This window comes from Poecilia reticulata, chromosome 4 (genome assembly GCF_904066995.2).
Source record: "Poecilia reticulata chromosome 4, P_reticulata-male-v2, whole genome shotgun sequence".
In the NCBI taxonomy this organism is placed as follows: Eukaryota; Metazoa; Chordata; class Actinopteri; order Cyprinodontiformes; family Poeciliidae; genus Poecilia; species Poecilia reticulata.
In genome coordinates, this window is record NC_088833.1 from 11,570,378 (window position 1) to 11,590,538 (window position 20,161).

At 38.8% G+C, this 20,161-nt stretch overlaps 2 protein-coding genes across 2 annotated transcripts in view; one reads left to right on the forward strand and one right to left on the reverse strand.

Annotated features, from left to right (window-relative positions):
* Positions 1 to 924: 924 nt before the first annotated feature.
* On the reverse strand, positions 925 to 10,184 carry cyldl (cylindromatosis (turban tumor syndrome), like). Its single transcript, XM_008406743.3, has 15 exons — positions 9,878 to 10,184; positions 9,204 to 9,671; positions 7,683 to 7,955; positions 6,880 to 6,958; positions 6,628 to 6,797; positions 5,957 to 6,119; positions 4,937 to 5,078; positions 4,666 to 4,776; positions 4,481 to 4,572; positions 4,332 to 4,395; positions 4,116 to 4,248; positions 3,616 to 3,724; positions 3,424 to 3,542; positions 1,920 to 2,133; positions 925 to 1,846 (listed from the first exon to the last, which is right to left on the reverse strand). The coding sequence occupies exons 2-15, from the start codon at positions 9,639 to 9,641 to the stop codon at positions 1,662 to 1,664; spliced, it is 2,292 nt and encodes a 763-aa protein (XP_008404965.2). The 5' UTR covers positions 9,642 to 9,671; positions 9,878 to 10,184; the 3' UTR covers positions 925 to 1,661.
* Positions 10,185 to 11,048: 864 nt separating this feature from the next.
* Positions 11,049 to 20,161, forward strand: part of zc3h3 (zinc finger CCCH-type containing 3) — a 66,440-nt gene continuing 57,327 nt past the window's right edge. Inside the window, exons 1-3 of the mRNA XM_008406744.2 lie at positions 11,049 to 11,195; positions 13,072 to 14,431; positions 15,233 to 15,405. Coding sequence (XP_008404966.2) covers positions 11,150 to 11,195; positions 13,072 to 14,431; positions 15,233 to 15,405 — 1,579 coding nt within the window. The 5' untranslated portion in view covers positions 11,049 to 11,149. The remainder of the gene's footprint in view (positions 11,196 to 13,071; positions 14,432 to 15,232; positions 15,406 to 20,161) is intronic.

Below are 20,161 nucleotides of genomic sequence, written 5' to 3' on the forward strand. Positions count from 1 at the left end.
TGACCAAATTGCCTTCTTCTACACTTTGAGTGTGTTTGACTTGACAAAAAAAAAAAAAAAAGCAATGTTCTTTTTTGACAGATTAGAGGAGTGAATGGCTAACAATTGCTCTATCAACAGACTCCTCTACCTTAGCTGTGCATCTTTTTCCTTTCTAGTTGTATCATTTTATATGGAAGTCCATGTCTTGGAAGAACTGTGATTGTACCATACCATTTCCTTCTTTGACAATAGACTTAACAGTTCCCCAAAAATGTTAAGAACTTCTTCAGATGTAGCGGTCTCCTGCTTTCAATGGAGCAGTTCACAGCAGTACAGCAGCCGGGATGAGGGTCAGTGCCCTCAAATCTGAGACCATGTGTTTTAACTGGACAGGGTGTTTTAACTGACACAACGCTGCTCCACGTTGTGTCAGTCTAAGACATGAAATCTCAATGTAATATGCAGAAGTTTGTGGTTGTGATGTGAGAAAGTGTAAAGGGTGTGAATACTTTTGCAAGGCAACGTAGTTTCTCTTTTAAATGTTGTGACAGAGTAGATTGTGTGTTGGACACAATCTGCAGTACTGTGTCCATCTCCAGGATCAGGGGTTTTCCTGCAGAAATGAGGGCGTTGCTCCGCTTTGTTGCAGCAAAGCAGCAGCTGAGCTGAAACGGAAAGTTCTGGATTTACCGGTTCTTCAGCATGTCAAACCCCAGTTATGGTCACGTAAATCATGACCAAAACAAGACTGAGATAACAACCAGTTCAACTTATATTGATTAATTAGCTGTACAGTTAGGGTCAGTATCTCCATTACGTGGTGGGGAACATTGAAGCAGTGCGGATCCACTTCTGCATCAAAAGGAGATAAAACTTCACATTAAAACCTCAAGCAGCACGTAGCATCACATTTTCCACTTTGTAAAAAAAGACAAATACTGATCCTTTCAGAAATCTACATTTATTTAACTAGATTCAATGTAATATATAACAATAAGAGGAGTTTTACATATATTATGAATAGAAAAAGTTCACCATAAAGGTCTTAGCAGCTATTCTAAGTGCAGTTTCCTCAACTTTATAGTATATCCCACATTACATTTACACCAAAATATAGAACTTCTCAGAAAATCAGAACAAAAAGAAAACAATTTTTACTCTTGTAGTTTATACAAAAATAGTTCACTTTTGGAAAGAAAATGAACAAGATTTACTGTACTATATGTTGTATTACAGCATTTGAAAAACATTGTGAATTATGTGTCCTTGGTAAAATTTGGTCTGAAATAATTTTTTGATCATACTGTGCACTCATGAATACTACAAAATTTCACCAGCAGATAAATATTATATTCAAATATTCCATATTAAGAAGTCATTTGTTTTTTTTGTTTCTTTTTTTCTCCTTTAGTGCAAAATTGCACCCGTAATTCCTGTCAGTTTGTCCTTCATTCATACATACAACAAAAGTCAGTATTACTACAACTTATTCAAGCTTGAAAACATTTACCTTGGATTAAGAGTGAAAATGCTCAAGGGAATTCTTTTACGTTTGCAAATATACAAAACAAATTTACAGTTTGTGTAAGTTTCTACGCAGAGCCATGTAAAACTGAAGCTATGCAGCAAAAGGAAATAGTAAACAGCAACTGGCTTTCCAGAAGCAGTGAAGTGTCCCCTCAGCGATAGAGACACATGCTCGTACTCCGGTACAGGTACATGTAGGCGTCGCAGAAGAGACGCTTGGCCACACCTTTCATGTCCCGCGGCACCTGATTGGCCAGCTCGGCTGGAGACATTTCCAGGTACATTCCAACCTCAGGACAGGCTTGCACCTCGGGGATGTTGAATCCGTCTCTCTCTCCTAAGAACAAAGAACAAACCAAATAAGGTTTCTCTCCTTTTGGAGAAATGTTAGGCCAGAACTCGACGCCCACCTTCTCTATCAGCCATGCTGTCGAAGAAGATCCAGTCACGTGTGTTTGGTCCGTGTTTGACAAAGGACACATAGTGGCTTGTCTCGATGCAGAGCACAGCGAAGAGCTCCAGGCGGTCTCTGGTGAGCGAGTGGGGGATGCCGCGGTCGATGTAGCCTTTGGGGACTTCCAGGGCTGCAGGCCGATGGGAGAGGCGCTGAGGGTGAGAGTGCACCTGGGGAGAAATACAGACTTTAATGGAAAAAAAATCTAAATCTGAAACACTCATTATAAGATAGAGTCTAACTGAGGAAAATCTGTAAAAACTCCAACTACTCAGTTGCAGCAGATAACCCTCAAGTTGACTGCTGTAAAATAAGCCAACAAAAGCGCACATACAAAACAAACCAACAAAACAATATTAAACCATTTTACTCTAAAAATATTAAGAGTGGTGTTAGGGTAGCGCCAATAATTTATAGATTCTCAAAAAGTTTCACTCTGGTTTTAAAGCTCTTCACATCACAGAAACTGTTCTTTTAAACAATTTTAATGTTTTTTTATGAGCTACTGATTCAGGACACCACCATTCTGCTGCTTAAAAACCTCACAGCTCTAATAAAATGTACCTCAGTTTTCTAACCTTCTAGGTGAAGCATTGATGCTTCACAGAAACTCAACTAGAATAGTTTAGGTCTCATCTTTACCTCAGGACATTTTCTGCAGGACATGAGATGCAGACATGAGCGGTTCTCTAAAGGGGCAGTATCATGTCTTTTCCAGACACATTTTATAGCACCACCAAGTATGTTACCTTGAGTTGTTATGAAAATGCTGTGTACTGTATAGCAAACATAACTTAGAAGAAACTTGTAATTAGACTTTGTAATTTTAACCCTTAAAATTGGACCCGGGAAGCATGTAAGTGTTCATCATAAACACATAATATTGTCACGTACCACAAAAAGCACCCTCAGCACTAAAAAGAAAGTGACTTGGACAAGGTCACACCACATGCAGGTTGTGTAAAACTAAGAGAAAATATGTTGTGCATCCACCTAAAGATGGATGTACAGTTGCTCTTGAACTACAAGACCACAGATACTGTATGTCAACGATTCCCACTAACTCAGACAAGGCGCAGCTAAGTACAAAGTTCAGTGCAACTTTTACTGTGAGTCATCAGCGACCATCAAATGAAGTCAAAAAGCTAGCTTTAATACAAATTTATAGAGTGTATTATGCTGATGCTCATTGCTATCACATTGTGTGTTCCAAACAAGAGCAGGTAGTGAGAGTGTAAATCACCTTCAGCGAATCAAATTAAATCATAAAGTTCCTACAGATTCCTGGCATTAGTATCTTTTCCACGCTGCCACTTGAAAAAGAAACCACTTCATGTTTTACTTAGTTGACTTACAAGGTATGTTGTATTTTATCATTTCATTCACATAGGATCTTAAAAGACAAGTGTTTTATAAATAAACTTTAACTTGAACAGAAATGTTGCAGCAAAACCACCAACCTGAGAGGAACATGTCTTGCAGAAGACTTTAAATCCAGTTTGGCTAAAAACTGGGTCTTTAAAACAGTCGGTGCATTCTTCCACTGCCATGTGTCCACACATAATGCACTGCTGAGGACCTGAAACACACTCAGACAATGAGTTTTGCTTACTGTGTTGCATCATGTCTGATCAGATGTGTTTTAATTGTACCCTCAGAGAGGAGGTCGGTGATGTCCAGCTCCAGGGAGGGAATAATTTTGTTGAACATCTTAAATTTCTTCCCAAAGCGCGGCATCTGAAGGATGAGGCAGGACGGCACCTGAAGTTTAAGAACAGAGAAAAAGGCAAAGAGGAGTGCTGAGTAAAACGTTTAACTGAGGCACCTAGTGGTGGAAAAGGAGCAGGTCGGAAAAGGCTGAAATTAAAATATCTGAGCATTTATTGGTAAATGGACTGAACTTATATAGCGCTTTATTCAATCATTTTTGACCACTCAAAGTGCTTTACACTAGAGTCACATTCACCCAAATGCTCACACATTTATACACCGATATGCAGCTCGGTAGGCAATTTGGGGTTAAGTGCCTTGCCCAAGGGCACATCGACATGTGGCAGGAGGAAGCTGGAATTGAACCTATAACCTTCCGATCACAAGACGACTACTCTACCTTCAGCGCCACAGTCGCCACTAAAGAAAACAGAGAGCCCACCTCTGCCAGTTTGAGTCCTTCACTGTGGAAGGAATGTTCCAGTAGCTGTTGGACTGTTGGCAGAACCAGGCTGTGGTTCTGGTCCAGGAATATCTGATAGCAGTAGCTCTCCTGCACTTTGCCAGCAGCCGATCTAAACAGAGAAGGACAAAAGAAAATAGTTCTATCTGAAGTTTGGTACAGTTAAATCATAGAAAGGAAAATGTGAAGGAATACAGCTTCAGCAGAGGCTCCAGGGCAAGAATGTGGTGCATCACAATGATGAGGAACTCCTCTGGATCTGAAACAGACAAGTTACATCCGCACATTGAGTTTTAATCTCAGTACCAAATTGGATCTTTTAGGAGCTTGAGGATCAGACTGACCCTTCTCATCCGTGGTGAAGGACTGACAGTAGCCATGTTTCTGCAGCTGCTCTCGAAACCTCATGATGTGTCGCCCCTGAACAAATCCCTTACTGCAAATGGAACACGAATTATTATACACTGCCTTCCCACAGCAACACAAACAAAAGATGCAAAAGAAGACACACACATACACACACACACACCTGCGGAGCGGGTTGACAATGTTATGGAGCAAAATTCTCTGGATTGGAGCATCCTGAGGATTTGTTGCTTTGAACAACATAGAGTCCAACACAGAGGAGCAGGAAAACAATCTGAAGGCATCAAAGGAAAAGTTCAGCTATTTTCAACTTTTACATATTTCCAGACACTATAGGCAGCCTTTATTTTTACTTTGCTACAAATAAGTCTTTATCCAGTTCTATAGCAGATTTTTAATCATGTATTTCATAATTATAAATGTATGATTCTGACCCAAAGAGGGCAGAGTCCATGTAGCAGGAGTTGCAGTGTCCTTGGATTCCCTTCATTCGTCCAATCAGAAGCTTTTCGACCTGCTCTGTGCTGATTGGAGGAACAGTCTCCAGCTTCCCTTTGTCATGATTTCCATCTTCCTCTGTTTACAAAGAATAACATGATGTCATATTCATCAAATATCCACAAATTATAAGATACAACAGATGTTCAGATCGATATATCTCCATGCAGGTTTTCCTATATGGATTTATTTCAGATAAATGTAAAAGGTAATATAAATATCTTCAATTTTAGTTTATGAAATGGCAACTTGACAGGGGTGAACACAACAGAAAAAAAGGTCTTCGAAACATAGCCACCTTTGGAGTCAAACTAATAAAAAATGTTATAGTTATTTTGAGAATTCTCAAAATAGGAAGTCTCGAAATAAGAAACAGGTTTCAGCTGTATGTGTTGTGACTCAGTCTGAAACATAAAACATCCATTTTCTTACACCCTTGCCCCTCAGTGGGGTCGGGAGGGTTGCTGGTGCCTATCTCCAGCTGACGTTCCGGGCGAGAGGCAGGGTACACCCTGGACAGGTCACCAGTCTGTCGCAGGGCAACACAGAGACACACAGGACAAACAACCACACTCACACCTAGGGGAAATTTAGAGAAACCAATTAACCTGACAGTCATGTTTTTGGACTGTGGGAGGAAACCGGAGTACCCTGAGAAAACCCACGCATGCACAGGGAGAACATGCAAACTCCATGCAGAAAGACCGGGGCCGGGAATCGAACCCAGAACCTTCTTGCTGCAAGGCAAAAACTCTACCAACTGTGCCACTGTGCAGCCCGCAACATAAAACATGATGAATAGAAAATAGAAAATCAATTTGGGCACAGTTTTTTAATTCCACAACTCATTAAACTTGTGTTTTTTTTTAGAACAAACCTATTTATATAAATCATTAAAAGGTTAAAATGACTATGTTATACATCCTGATAAATGCATCCTGCAACTCTGAACTTACCATTTTTATCCAGTTCAGGCATCATGTTGTTTTGGGCTGATATGTTCTGGAAGCGTGAATCGGGACGGCAGGATGTCAGTTTCACAAACAAAGCTCTCTTTGGAGGACAGTCGAAATAACGCTTTCCATAAATGGTTCCATCGCTGACGCCACAGGGTTCCTCCTGCAGACAGTTTCAAAGAAATCAAATCACTTCAGGGTAAAATACTAACAATTATTATTAGAGATGCACAATGGATGAACATCAACATCGAACAATGTTAGTCATTTTTTAACACTTATCTGTCCGATCAGAAAAACTGGGTCACTATTAATATGTTTGGGAATGTGAGAATGACAATGATGCTAAATGTCAAAAGGGTAGCAAAATATATATAATATATAGAATATACTATCGGCCCAAATTGTATCTAAGCTTCCCTGATAAATGTTTTATTGGTATATCCTTAAACACCAAAGAAATCCCTAAAACATAATTTGTTCTAGATAATAAAAACAGTAACTCCAGCAAAGTTTGAAAAACTTTAGTTTTTCTGTTTTTACACAAATATGCTCGGATATTTCACATTTTACAGGTTTAAGCCATGTTCCATGTTAGATTGAAATTACAGCCATCACTGGCCTTGTTCACAGTTTAATCTAAACCTCAACACATCAGCAAATAGATTTACCAGCTCAAGTCCAACCATCGCATCCTCACGGCCGGGTAGTCTGCCGAACCAGCGGATAATTCCATACGAGTTCCCTTTACCTAAAGTCACCTCAACCACAGAGTTTAGACTTATGCTCAGATCAGTGGGAGCTTCCACAGGGGGAATATCGACGTCCATGCTTTCAGACCCTACAGTGTGTAGAAAATATCGTAATCAGATTGAACGAAAGTGGAGAAAACAGATATAGAAATACAAAGACACAGCTCAAACCTGAAGGAAATTCTCCTTTGTTAACCATGTAGAATGGAAGCTTAATTTCTCCCCCTCTTTTTCCATTCGCATCCTTGTCCTAAAAACACAGAAAACACAACATCAATATCTTGTAAATAGCTTCAATAATAAAAAAGGTTGCAAATTTATTGTAAACTCTAAAGCAGCGGGTTTAGCAAGCAGTGGCAATTTAAGGACTGTCTGGAGTGAAAAGTCAATTATGCCACTAAAGTTTTGTTTTGATTTTCTGCATGCATAGTCAGAGGGTGTCCTCATCTGCTGATGACAGTGTAAACAACGTCAGACTTGTGAGGAAAATTGTCCTAAATCACCAGGGAGTTGGTTCAAGGTCAACATTATGAATCTGTTTCTATGTTTTAGCTAAGAAACTTGAACTGTATATGATCATTGCTTGTCTAAAGTTAAACCACACATACCTTTAACTATAGATTTAACTATACTGATATTATTAAATCTCTATTTGAATAGATTTAACTATTCAATTTATTTTGGGTTAGTTTATGTATTGCGAGGCAAAATCAAAACTGATATTGTCAGAAGGAACTTTACAAAACTATCCGATGTAATTTAGATGCAGAAAATTACACCCTCTAGATCCCATAGATTCAAAGTCAATCATATAAATTGCAGGTGGAGCCAGAGTTTTCCATAAAAGGTCAAAGGACTACTTTCAACATTTACACTCATAGTGAAATGAAAGTTTGTCTCCTTTGAACTCTAGGTCTTATTTTGCATGTGCCTCGGGTTTATGTGAATACACGTCTTTCAAATTATATACTTACTGTGGAGATCTGCACAATAGGTTGTCCTTCCTCTTCCTGAATGTCTAGTACTATCCCATAGCGATATTTGCCATCAATGAAGAAATATACGTTGTCTCCAGGAAATATATCTTGCTGTTGAGTGTGGAGCTTTGCCATGGAAGGCGACAAAGGGGTAGAAACTAAAGGCTTCACTCTGAAGAATGGGGCAAAAACACCACAGTTTTTCTCACATTGGAAAAATGTCTTATATCCAAAGGTTCCATCGGTTTTTCCCTTCCCTTTGTCTGGTTTCTTGAGAGAAAAGACGGCAGAAATGAGATACACAGAGATAAATATACAAGAACATTGTCTAGTCACAAAAAATTTCTCAACATAAATATCATTTTAAGGCAGTTCAACTTTAGGTTTGTTGGAATTTCATGTTGCTCAGATCTCAGAAAATTGTAGGTAAAAAATATAAATATATACATATATCAAGCACAGCTGGAGCAGAAAATATTAACACACCAACACTGGGCATAATATTTATTCTGAAATTTGAGTACTTAGTAGCTGAAACAAGCTGCCAGATGAGGAGACATCTACATAAAATAAGCTCTGTTCTCAGCTTTTAGCCACTAAAGGGCAAGTTGACTAAGTAATGGAGAAAATGAGTAATGTTTTTCTTTACTGCTTATGTTCATGTGTCAGAAATTGAGGCACATAGAACAAGCATTTCCTGTCAAACATGACACAAACTGTATTTCAGTAAATTGCATAAATCATGTAAGGAAAATCTGCTTTCAGTTGAAACCCCTAATCTGCAAGCGCAGTTACAAATAAGTATTTTCAATTTTAAAGTGAATATATGTCCTGTCAGTGCCACTGAGCCTGATTACTTGTAGGAAATTGAAAGCTGAATAAACTTAACTATAAACAGCATGTACAATTTCATTCAGATCAAATCTTTTGGTCCGTATGGACCCCAAATTATATTTCTCTGATAATACTTATAAAAAACAATTAAGTACTTAACACAAAAACTAAAATATTTTTGCACTTAATACGAATAAAAAAGTACTGCAAGGCAAGATCATTGTCACCGTCCTTGTGTCCAAAGATGCAAACGTTTGTTAGCTTGCAGCTCTGAAACATAGAGGTGAGTGTTGAAGCAAACCACGCCACGATGGAATTACAAAAATGATTGTAAAGAAGCAAGTGACGCCTCTCATCCTTGGAAGGTCATTTTCAAACTAATTTTATAGAGGAAATTATTGTGTTACGAATCTGAGGACATTTTAAAGAGCTCCTAGTAAATTTCCTACAAAAAGAGTCTGACAGAAAGCAACTTCATAAGCAATCAAAGCCTTTTGGGGTTCATCCTTGCTCAACACCAGCAAAATGTTACATATAAGATGTTAGTCTGAAGTTGTCTTTCTGTTAATTTTCTATTATATTTATGTAGTATTAAGTATTTGTAACACCAGTGCTTGTATTTTTTATGTGCTCACGTGAAAAGAGAAAATCTGTTTTATTAATTGGTTTAACTGATGGTCATACCTGTAGTTCAATTCCAAAGAATCTTCCCCTAATGGGACTAAAATAAATTGGTTCCACCACCGGTCCAACATAGCGAATGACGCCTATCAGCATCTCATCTTCTTCTTCCACCGTCACATTAGTTCCCACGGTGAGTCCCAGGGCTGTCTGGACAGCATCTTTGTCTCTGAACCAGTTCAGCCTCTCATCTTCAGGCTCACAGGCTAACAGAAGTTCGGCCTCCTCTAGACTCAGTTTCTCCATGCAGGTCAGGTCAATATCATAAGGCAAACTGCTCGCCGATTTGAAGAACGTGACTGATAACTTTGTGCGACGACCAGGCTGGGAAACATTATTATTATACACGTACTCACGGATGTAACAAATACTTCCAAGGTTGATATGGAGGTATTCGGGTTTTTTGGTTATGATAAAATAAACGTAGTCTGTTGGATTCATGTTGTCCTAGTCTGGATATACAGCAAGGTTCTGAACAGGGACACAGAACAAACAATGGTAAGTTTTAAGTTATTGATTTGTATGGCAACACTGAAGCTAAGTCAATAGCAAGCTGAACCATTAATTACAATACCTGAAACTGCCAGCTAATGTCAAAATAAATAACTTAAAATTAAACACTGGAAAAAGACACCAGTGACTGTTTATTAATAATAACGGCATTTGGTTAAGTTTACCTTGACAACTTTGGAGTTTAACTTCTGCTGCTTCGTCGCACTTTTAGCTAAACGTCCCAGCTCCTACGTAAAGTTTCACTTCCCCTTTCGTCCTTTCGTTTCACTTTCTCTACAGCGCAGCTTTCACGGAGGTCCCACGGACATGACACTTTGTGGAAACGTTTAATATATCTTCTAAACAGCTCCCTGTACACCGATGACTTGTTCGTCTAGCGTTATTTGCTGTTAAACTGCGTAAAAACCGTAATATTTAGAGAGTGACATTGTTGTTTTACAATCTGTTGACGCTCAGCGAGAGTTGAAAGTGAAGCCCTCGGTAAAGTCTTACAGGCAAGAAACAACAACAAGGCCCTGATTACTTCTGAGGGGATTTTCCATGGTTGCTTCGGACCAATTTTGTGTGTGGGTCCATTTTTGCTTCCTCCTCTATGTTGACTGAGAACAACCATGTTATTGACTTGTTCTTTTTCTACTTTCAGGAGTTTTGTTATCCTTTCCACTGCTTCTCTTAACTACTTTTGTTTAGGCCTGACCAGTTGTTGGCAAATTAGCCACTTATTAGTTTGCAATACAAACTAATAATTGGCTAATAAATAGTGTGCCTGCATCTGTTTTTAAGATACAAATTGGTCACTGTTTGATAAAAAAAGAATACGAGCTATAATTTAAAATCTCATTTAAAGGATTAAATTATTTTACAAAGTTCAAAATATCTCATTCACTGAAAATATTATGATAAATCTCTGATTATTTAATTTTGTAATTAAAAAAAACAAGCCTTTGAATGATCATCCTTAAAAACTAACTTTCTTATTTTCTGAAGGTGATTGAACTTAAAGTGTTTGGCATAAATCTGTTTGATAATTATGTTGCTGCAAGTAAAGCAGTCTTACTAGTATACAATTGCAAAGCAACTTCTTTATTTAGCACAAGTTTGTTGCTCTTCATACAATTGAAAGTCATATATAATTTCTTTTTAATAATTTAAATGTTCGCACATTTATTATTTTGACATATGTTTGGAACTGTAGAGAGAAAAAATAAGTGTGAAAACAAGAACAAGCATTTTTTTTCAAAAGTACCTACTTCATGGAAATTACCTAGGTTTTTTAAAAATAACATTTCTGCGTCAGCCTCTTTTCCCCAAAACGACATTGACGCCTGCAAGTCAAAAATGAGAGCAAAAGAGCTCAGTAGACTTTGGACTCTGATTGGCCAGGACAATGTACGTCATCAGTAAGGATCTGACGTTGAGGTGCATCGGACGTAAACATGGAGGAAAGAGAAGCGCTGAAGAGGCAGATTGAACTTCTACAAGGTGTTTCTCTGTTTTTATCAATGTCAACTATTCTGTGCTACACCAGCGAGGGAGAAAACCTTTTTGCTCTTCTGCATTTTCCTTAACCAGCCGTATGTAGGGTTGAAAACCTTTTTTTTCGGATAATTTAGAGGCAAACGTTAACCGTTAGCTTTATGTTTGTGTTAAGCTTTAGAACTTTAATGTCAATGAAATCAAGTGCAGGAAAAAAAAATATATATATTCAATTAACGTAAATTGTTAAGGTAAACGTCTTTTTAAATACTTCTAAGTTGATTTGATGTGTTCATGAAACAACCAAGGCATTTTCTTCAGGAGAATGATGACATTTTAAGCAGACGTTACACCAAAACATTAAAACCAACTGGTAGAAATTACATTTTCTTTCAGTATTACGGTTTGACATCAGGACATAATAAAAAAAAATGGCGCCTTCGAAGGTTTTAACATTGTTTAAATCAAAGCAGGTTCCTCTATTATTTTTTTACAACAAAAAACAAAAATAAAAGCCAAATTAATACTTCCTGCTCAGAGGTAATTAAAAGTCAAATGTACTGGAATAATCATAATCAATGTGATCACCTGTGTACGAGCAGGGGTTTTGATTGCTTATTGCTTTGCAGCTGAGCGGTATATATTACCACGATAAAAAGGAGAAAATTCATCATTATTGACGCAAGATAAGATTGTACCTGTGTGACAAGCTTGGATCTGCTTTTTAAAAAGCCACATCATCTGGGCAAAGCATAGAGCACTGCTAGGATCCTGGGATCAGGGACATGGATGGCTGCCTCTATAATTACTTTGATTACTTAGATTAGAATTTACAAACAACCTGTGACCAGGTGGTCAGCAGCATAGGGGCACATCAGGGGACTGTACTTGTATGGTTTCTTTTCATTCTTTACACCTCAGACTTTCAGTACATGTAACAGTCCTGTTATCTGCAAAAGTACTGAAATGACTGCAGTTTTCAGGTATGTCAGGAAGTTGAATCAGATGGAACATTTAGTGGCATGGTGGACTGGGATGTCCCAGCCAACTCCCTGAGAGTCAATTGGTCTTAGTAAGTTAAATGTTAAACGTCATAAGACTATAAAAAAACAGAGTAAAACTTGTTTAGAAGGGATGAAGAAGAAAGCTCTTTCTTTCATTAAAGAAGATAACATAATGACTTGGGTTTACAACGTTTCTTCTGAATACACAAAATAGTTCTTGAGCAATTTCATTTTGATGGGAGAGACCACCATGTTCATCTTCACCTTGATTTAAACTGTCAAATTTGTTAGTGTGATGACCTGGGCTTGTTTTGCTGTCAAGTAATCTAGAATCAAATATGAGGCCAACTGTCTGAGAGCTCAGGCTCAAACAGCACTGACTCATCAAGAGGACAAAAATAACAAATCCAACATTACTAAATTTTATATATTTCATGTTAGATTAAAAATATCTAACTTGATAAAGACCAGATCACTTCTATGATGCCGATATGGTAAACTGTGGAATAGAAAGAAGGTGTGCTTTGTTTTTACAATGACTGTATGTTGGCAAAATAATGACTCCTTCACAAATGTTCTTGTCGCCAAACACATTTGCACTCCAGTTCTATCATTCATGGATGGCTCCATTAACTGTTTCCAAACCCATATTGAAATTTGGAGAACTTTACATTTCAGACCAAATATACAGATTTTTGAAGTAGGAGGACCTGTTTCTGTATCTTGTTTGTTACTTTACCATTCAAGATTTTAGCTTTGTCTTCAAAAAGGCTGTTTGTGTCAGTTATTTTCCTCTGTTATTGTGTTTTTATTTTATTTTATTTTAAGCATCTAATGAGTTTTATAACTAAATCAGAACAATTTTTTAAAATCCTCAGATCTTATCAATAAGCATAAGAGCGTCCATGGAGATGCACCTGTTGCTGCAGCAGAGCGGAGGCAGCCTGAGGTTTCTGCAACAGCCAGAGGTTTCAGCACGTCTGCTGTCCATCCTCACATCTCCAGAGGGAGGCCGTACACTCCTCAGAGCCGTGGAAGTTGGAGGAAGACATACTCTCTGAGGAACAACTGCCCCCAGTCGACAATACCAGTACCCTCAGCCGTTCCCTCCACTTCCCTTCATCCAGTTACCTCCCAGTATGGAACTAGCAGCATCTCTGCAACAATCAGCAGCACAGGGCGTGAATCTAACTCCAAAGCTGCTACTTCTTTGTCAGGGAATCTTACGCAGAAGAAAGCGGGAATGACAGTCAGGAAAACTGGAGTGAGTGGAGCAGCAGCAGAACGATTGAACACACTTTCTGAATGGCACGGTTCAAGTTCAGGTAGCACCAATATCCAGCCAGATGCACAAAAGGCTGAAAACAGGCTCGTCATTCTGCCAGCACAGAAAACTGAAGCTTCATTCAAGGCTCCCGCTTCTGTTAATGCCAACAAGTTAACAAGTTCTCAGAGCAAGATTCAAATACAGAACAAACTTTCCCTGAACAAGAAAACCGGCCCAGAAACTTGCAAGACTACTAATTCTCCAACCTTACCTTCTCTTTCCAAAGAATCAAAACATTCACCACAGACCCTCCATGGCCAGGTTAATGCACCATTTCTAAAAAAATCCAAGTTCACCTGGGTGAAGAGTCAGAGTGTGAGCTTGGAGCCCAAAGCAGCCGGCTCTGTTTCCGTACCGATGAGCAGAGTCACAGCTTCTCAGACGTCTGTCCTCAAAGCTGCAGCAACTGCTGGGAGTCCGTTATCAGGTGGATCAAGTAAGAAAACGCCTCCCAGGAAGTTTCCTCGAAAGCTCAGTCCTGTCACCGTCGCCCCCAAGACTTCAAAGTACAGATGGGTTTCTTCCTCAGGAGTCCAAACTAAGAACCAGCGCAAGCCTTTGTCTCCCAAAGCCCTGATTAATCCTCAGAGAGATGTTGCCAAGAAACTCAAACCAGCCTCCACGCCCTCTGGAAAGCCGAAGAGGGGAATCACAGCTTCTTCTGCCAGCTCAACACACATGAGCCGTTACCGTTGGAAGGCCGGAAGTCAGACTGCAGCCGGGTCGGTGACAGGAACTACACCGGTGGCTCGTCGTAGGTCCGCCTTCCACTGGACAGCGGAGAAAAGCAGCAAAGGGCTGAAAACGGGACATTCTTCTCCAACTGTCCCTCAGAGGGCGTACCTTCGCTCTTCCTCCCCTGCTGGGTTTAAGCTCCGCAGCAGAATGAAAATTATCAGGAAGTCCAGCAGGTACATTTACACACATTGATTCACCCAGTTATTACTGATCAGATTTTTACCAGTTAAGCTTTCTGCATTTTTTTTTACCAGAAGGTGGCAGCAAAGAGTTTTAAAGATGCATCTCAATTAAGTAGAAAATAAATGCATATCAGTATTACAATTTAAATAGCTAATATATTTAATAGATGGTGGCGTAAGAATTTATTTGTAATCATTTAGATGGCGTGGCTTTGAGCTGCTGAAATATTCAGTTTTCAGAAATATAATCTCATATAACACCATTAAAAGCGAAAACATGCTGACAAGCTTTATGTAGATGCAGATTTCCTTTCCAATAAGGCTTGGCACCTGCACACACTGACAAAAGTATCCGTACCTGATGGTGTCCATTTTATCACCGCGCCTGATTGGACAGCAAGCACTTCTGACCTAAACCTCACAGAGAATCCAGAGTATTAAAAAGAGGAAGATGAGAGACACCAGAGCCAACTATGCAGATGAGCTGAAGGCTGCCATCAGTCTTCCTGAAAACCTCAGCAGAAGACATTTCTGTACAAAATGTCATGTAATTGGTTTTATATAATGTTCAAATTTTCCATGAAGCTGGATTTTGATTTTTTTTTCAATTATTTGAAAACATAATTTTACAAATGTACAGAAATAAACGAATTAAATATGTCTATCATTCTGTATTACTAAGGCATACTTGTATTATTTTGCTGCTCTTTATGTTCACCAGTTCTGTTTTTTCTTTGTTCTCTTCTTCACCTTAAAGCTTTGTTCTCTAATGCTTTCTTACTCTGTCCTCAGTGTCGCTGTGTCAGAGAAGGCGAGCAGTCCAGCTACAGGAAAGTTTCCCCTGCGTAGTCGAATGTACTCCTTCACCAGGAGTCCTGCTGGAGTTCGGAGGACGCCTTCCAGGGAACTGGTCTGCTTTGGCAGACACAAGTTGAGGCGTCTCTCCCCGACCTCGTCAAAAACAAGTAAGAAACCCACATCAGTGCTTAAAGGATGAATTGAGTTGTAGTTATTGATCAGTTATCTGCAAAATAATTAATGGACATTGATAAGAGTGTGTTGGGTTTTCATAGTTTGGTTGTTGTCCTTTGCTGCTGGCTAAAGTAGCTTCAGAACTGCTAATTAATGTCTAGCAATTATTTTACATTTTTAAATCTGCATTTTTTTTTCTTCCACTTGTTGTTTCCCAAATGTTTTAAAATGTGGTCTGTTGTAACAGATTATCAGGGCCAATGCAGATTAAAGAAAAATCTGCATATATCTCACCGACACCATGGCCGTCGGTGAGATATATTTCTGCCAAAAAAATTTGTAAATTATCAAGAAAAAGTAATAAATTTACATAAATTTGTGATGATTAATGCTTTATATTTCTGATAGTAAAACTAGGATTTTTTTCTGATATGATAAAATTAGAAATTTGTAAGAGGAAAAACTGAAGTTTTCTGAAATTATGAACTCAGACATCTGTGACAAAAAGTGACAGAAGTCCTCTGGTAAATTTAGGAGATGCACATCTGAATGTTTTCCAAAGTGTAAGTGCTACATCCTGGCTCTTTTCCTGTATCAGAACTATATGTCAAAACTAATTCCTGACTTTGCAATGTCGGAGAATTCCCTAAATTTAATATCATAAATGTACGCCTTTAATTATGTAGAATTTTATATTCTTTCTCACAAGTTGATGACTTTCTGACATGAGAGAAAATCTAAAAAAAAACATTTTCTTGAAAATACATGAAATTATTTAAATGTTTGTAAGTTTTTGACAATTATTTATTCCTCCTATGTCTATTGTTTTTTTATTTTTTTATTTAAAATGGTCCTAATTTTCTGTCATAAAAATAAGAAGAGACTTTTACTTGCTTCTGTGTCCTGCATACAATTGGTGACAATTAGTATAAGATGGTGTTTAAGTTTATTTGTTGAACCACTTCTGACAGCACCGGGTCTGCTCAGGATAGAGCTGCGAAAAATTTAAGAAATTGTTTGAATCAATCAATAATTCTCACAGACTCTCTGCTTTTACTGGTGGTTCAGTCCTGCCAACTAGGATTTTGTGGCTCATTTGTCTTCATCCAGCTGACACAGTTATGCACAGTGTATTGTAAAAGTCTTATTAATTTTTCAGTCAAACACAACTGTCATTTGACTGATTTCTGTTTTAATTTTAGTGTTGTGTACATGCTGAGAGGTGCACCATTAATTTCCTTCCAAATGTTTTGGTTAGGGACTGTGGCTGATGTTTTCTAGCACAACAGTTTGTCACGTCTGTGTTTCTCATACTTGCTCCATGCTTGGTTCCACATAATGGTTTTGTTCAGTGTTAAACACTTTCTCCTGTAGTTCAAGTTAGTTATCCAAGTGTCGATTAGAACATTATGCCATTTTCTGCCTTCCTAGTGCAGATAATTGTGATGAAAATGGGACAAACTATTTGGAAGCACAATTAAAGCCCATACATGGCAACAATTTAATGGTGATAGATTTATATTTCACTTGCAATTTCCAAGGTAGAGCTAAGGTAAAGGGTAAAGGGCTATCCCATTTGGAGTGCTTTGCGATCTCAGTATCTGTGCATATTGCAATTACAATAGAGATTCAATAAATTTTGAAATGCCACCATTTATACATAAACCAAATAAAAAGAAACGTACACATTTTGTTTTTTTGTTTCTCGCTGACAGAAGTTAATTCAGACCAAACTTATTTTTTTTATTCCCTTTAGAATGACCAGAATTATTTATTTTTGTTAAATTCTACAAAAAATGACAGAAGTAATATGTAAAAGGTTTATTTATTTTGTCTTGAAAATCAGAGGTCTACATACACAGTGATTACTGTCTTTTTAAACGACCAGGGGAAGCCCAGATGATGATTTCATGGATTTAGAAACCTCTGATAGGTTAACTGACTTATTTTAGTTAAATGGAGACATTTGGATGCTGGCTAAAGCTGGTAAGACAGTGTCCTTATCCACAGTGAAATGTGTCTTGTACCAACATGAACTGAAAGGCCACTTAGGATGGAGGAAGTCACTATTCCAAAAAATAAAAACATGAAAAAGCCAGATTTCAGGTTGCACATGCACACAGAGACAAAAACCTTCATTTTGGACTCATGTCCTGTCTTCTGATTAAACTAAAGTGGAACTGTTTGGTCATAATGACATTTGGAGGAAAAACAGGGACATATATGACCCTGAGGACACCAGGCTAACAAACTGTGACATATGGGGATGGCAGCATCATGTTTTAGGGCTGATTTGGTGCAGAAAGGATTGACTCCTTGGTGTGTTGGTGTCCTCTGACTGGAGTAACTAAGATGACCATTGAATATGACCAATCATTCCTGTTTTATTTTGTTCTAACCGACTGGCTTTTTATCTAGTAAATGAGCTGTATGTGTGTTTTAAATGTTTTTTTATTTACTTTTAGTGCAGTTCACCTTGTGATTCAGCGATCAAAGAAGAAAACACTTTAGTGTCGTTAGTATGAAGTCTTTCAACAACTGTATTCTCGGTAGATTTTAGGAATTGTGTAATCCTTATTTTACAAAGATAAAGCAGAACATGGAAAACGGGTTGAACCTGTAGTGTTGTGATCAGTGAGAAGAGATGGCTGAAGCGAAAGGGTTATGTTGCCATTATTTCTGGAATTCAAATATTTTCTAAAGATTAATATGTGTTACAGATATTGATATCCATCATCCCCTCTCCTTTTTTTGTTTGTTTCCCTACATGCCAGTTTCTTTCGTCGTTCTTTTTTTTTTTTTTTTTGTATTTTTTGCTTTTTGTTTTTTAGTGTATTCTTATTTTAGGATAAATACGCTATGTTTTGAGAACCATATTTTGAGCCTACTCCAGTAGAGGGCAGCAAACCGCATCCACATGCTGTTTGTGAAGGCTTTGCAGGGCCTGCTGTCACAGAAGAGGCTTACAGACAGCGTGTAAGAGGAGCAGGGGGTGGAGTGTGAGGGGGGGAGAAGGGGGGGTGTTAATTGATTGCCCAATTCAGCCGTGATGGCGAACAAGTGCCGATAGCGGGTAATTTGCAGAGGTGGAGGCGAGCGGCGCCGCTGCTATCAAGCCCTGGCACCACTCTCCCTTCAGCAGATAAAAAGGAGCTAATGCATAATTATCCTTTTGCAAATTGGATTGTTTTAACGAACTGTAGAATATAGGCCTAACCTGATGGAAAGCAATCATTGTTTTTACAGCCCCCCCCTCCTCCCTCGGTCTCTCCCTCCGCTGGCCCCTCCAACCCTCTGGTCGTTCTGTGCGCACCCTGCACGCCTCATGCCCATCTTGGTGTAATCTCCAATTCTCAGTGAAGTCAAAAGACATTAGAAAAGCCATCACTATTAACATTAGGCTTTATTCCTCCTCACGGCTCTTTGTCGATCAGCCTGACTCTCTTAACGCTGCCTGCATTCTTTCAGACTCCTCCTGTTTTCCTTCTCTCACCCTTCATTTTTTCTGCCTGATTTTTTTTATGCCTTACAAACAACCTAAATGGCATGCAGTTGGTACATGTGCATCTCTAATTAAAGATGGGTGTTAAGACTCGAAAGAAGGAAAGGTGGAGCAGGGGTGAGTGAAAAGGAAGATGGAGCGAGGGAAGCTGCGCGTAGCCGTCTGCACCTCTGATAAGAGCCGCTAATAAAGAGCAAATTGAATTACTAATGATGGGAAGCAGAGTCCCTATAGATGAGCCCGTTAAAAACAACCTTATGACCACTCACACATGCATGATAATACACTCACAAACAATGTTTCTTAATTTCCTCCTCAATTACTAGTTTGAGCCTTCTTGGCCACGTTAACGGGGGAGGTGGCGTTCTGAGGTGCTTGGTTATCTCTGGTTTAATTTAAAGAGGGCATAAACCCAAGAAAGCAGTTGGGACCGTAATGAATCGAGGTGTGTGTATGCGCGTGTGTGTCTGTGTTACCATGTACTCAGAGGCATCCATGGGGCCCAGATAATCAAATAAAGCAGATAAATGTCAGGAACGGACAGAAGTCAGTGAAGAAGAGTGCTGAGCCGTGCGGCTTCAGGCCCCATGTGACAGCTTTCTGTAGCGTTTTAGCTCTCTATCTGAACTCTTTCCGTCACACAGCACGTCTCTCTACTCACTGTTGCTGTCTTTGCTGTGCTGATAATAACCATTAAGCCTACTTCTGAATATCACTTTTCACATTGCCACCTTTTTTACGACATTAAAGCTAATCAGGCTTTCAGATTTATATTTCTGGACAGTTATTAGTTGTGCAACCCATAAATCTGGTCTGAGTGGAAGAGTCGCAAGAAGAAATCCATTGTTGAAAGAACGTCAGAGGAAGTCTTCTTTGTAGTTTACCTCAAGCAAAACGGGACACAGCAAACATGTGGAAGAGGGTCCTCTGGTCAACTGAGGCCAACATTGAAGCCCATGCAGAAAACTATGTGTGGACAACTTACACATTGATCACACCATCTCCACCGTAACACATGACAGTGGAGGCATCATGTCTTTGGAGTGCTTTTCTTCCGCAACAGCTAGTCAGAGTTTATAGGAGTATGTGCGGAGTATGTTGGGCTGAGCAAACATTTTAGACTCTCGATCTGTAAAGCAGGTAGAGAAAATTTGAAAAAATTCAAGGATGTGAATGCCTTTAAAAGATGCTGTGCCTGACTTTTACAGCCGGATGTTGTATTGTTGAAAGACGATCAGCTCATCAGC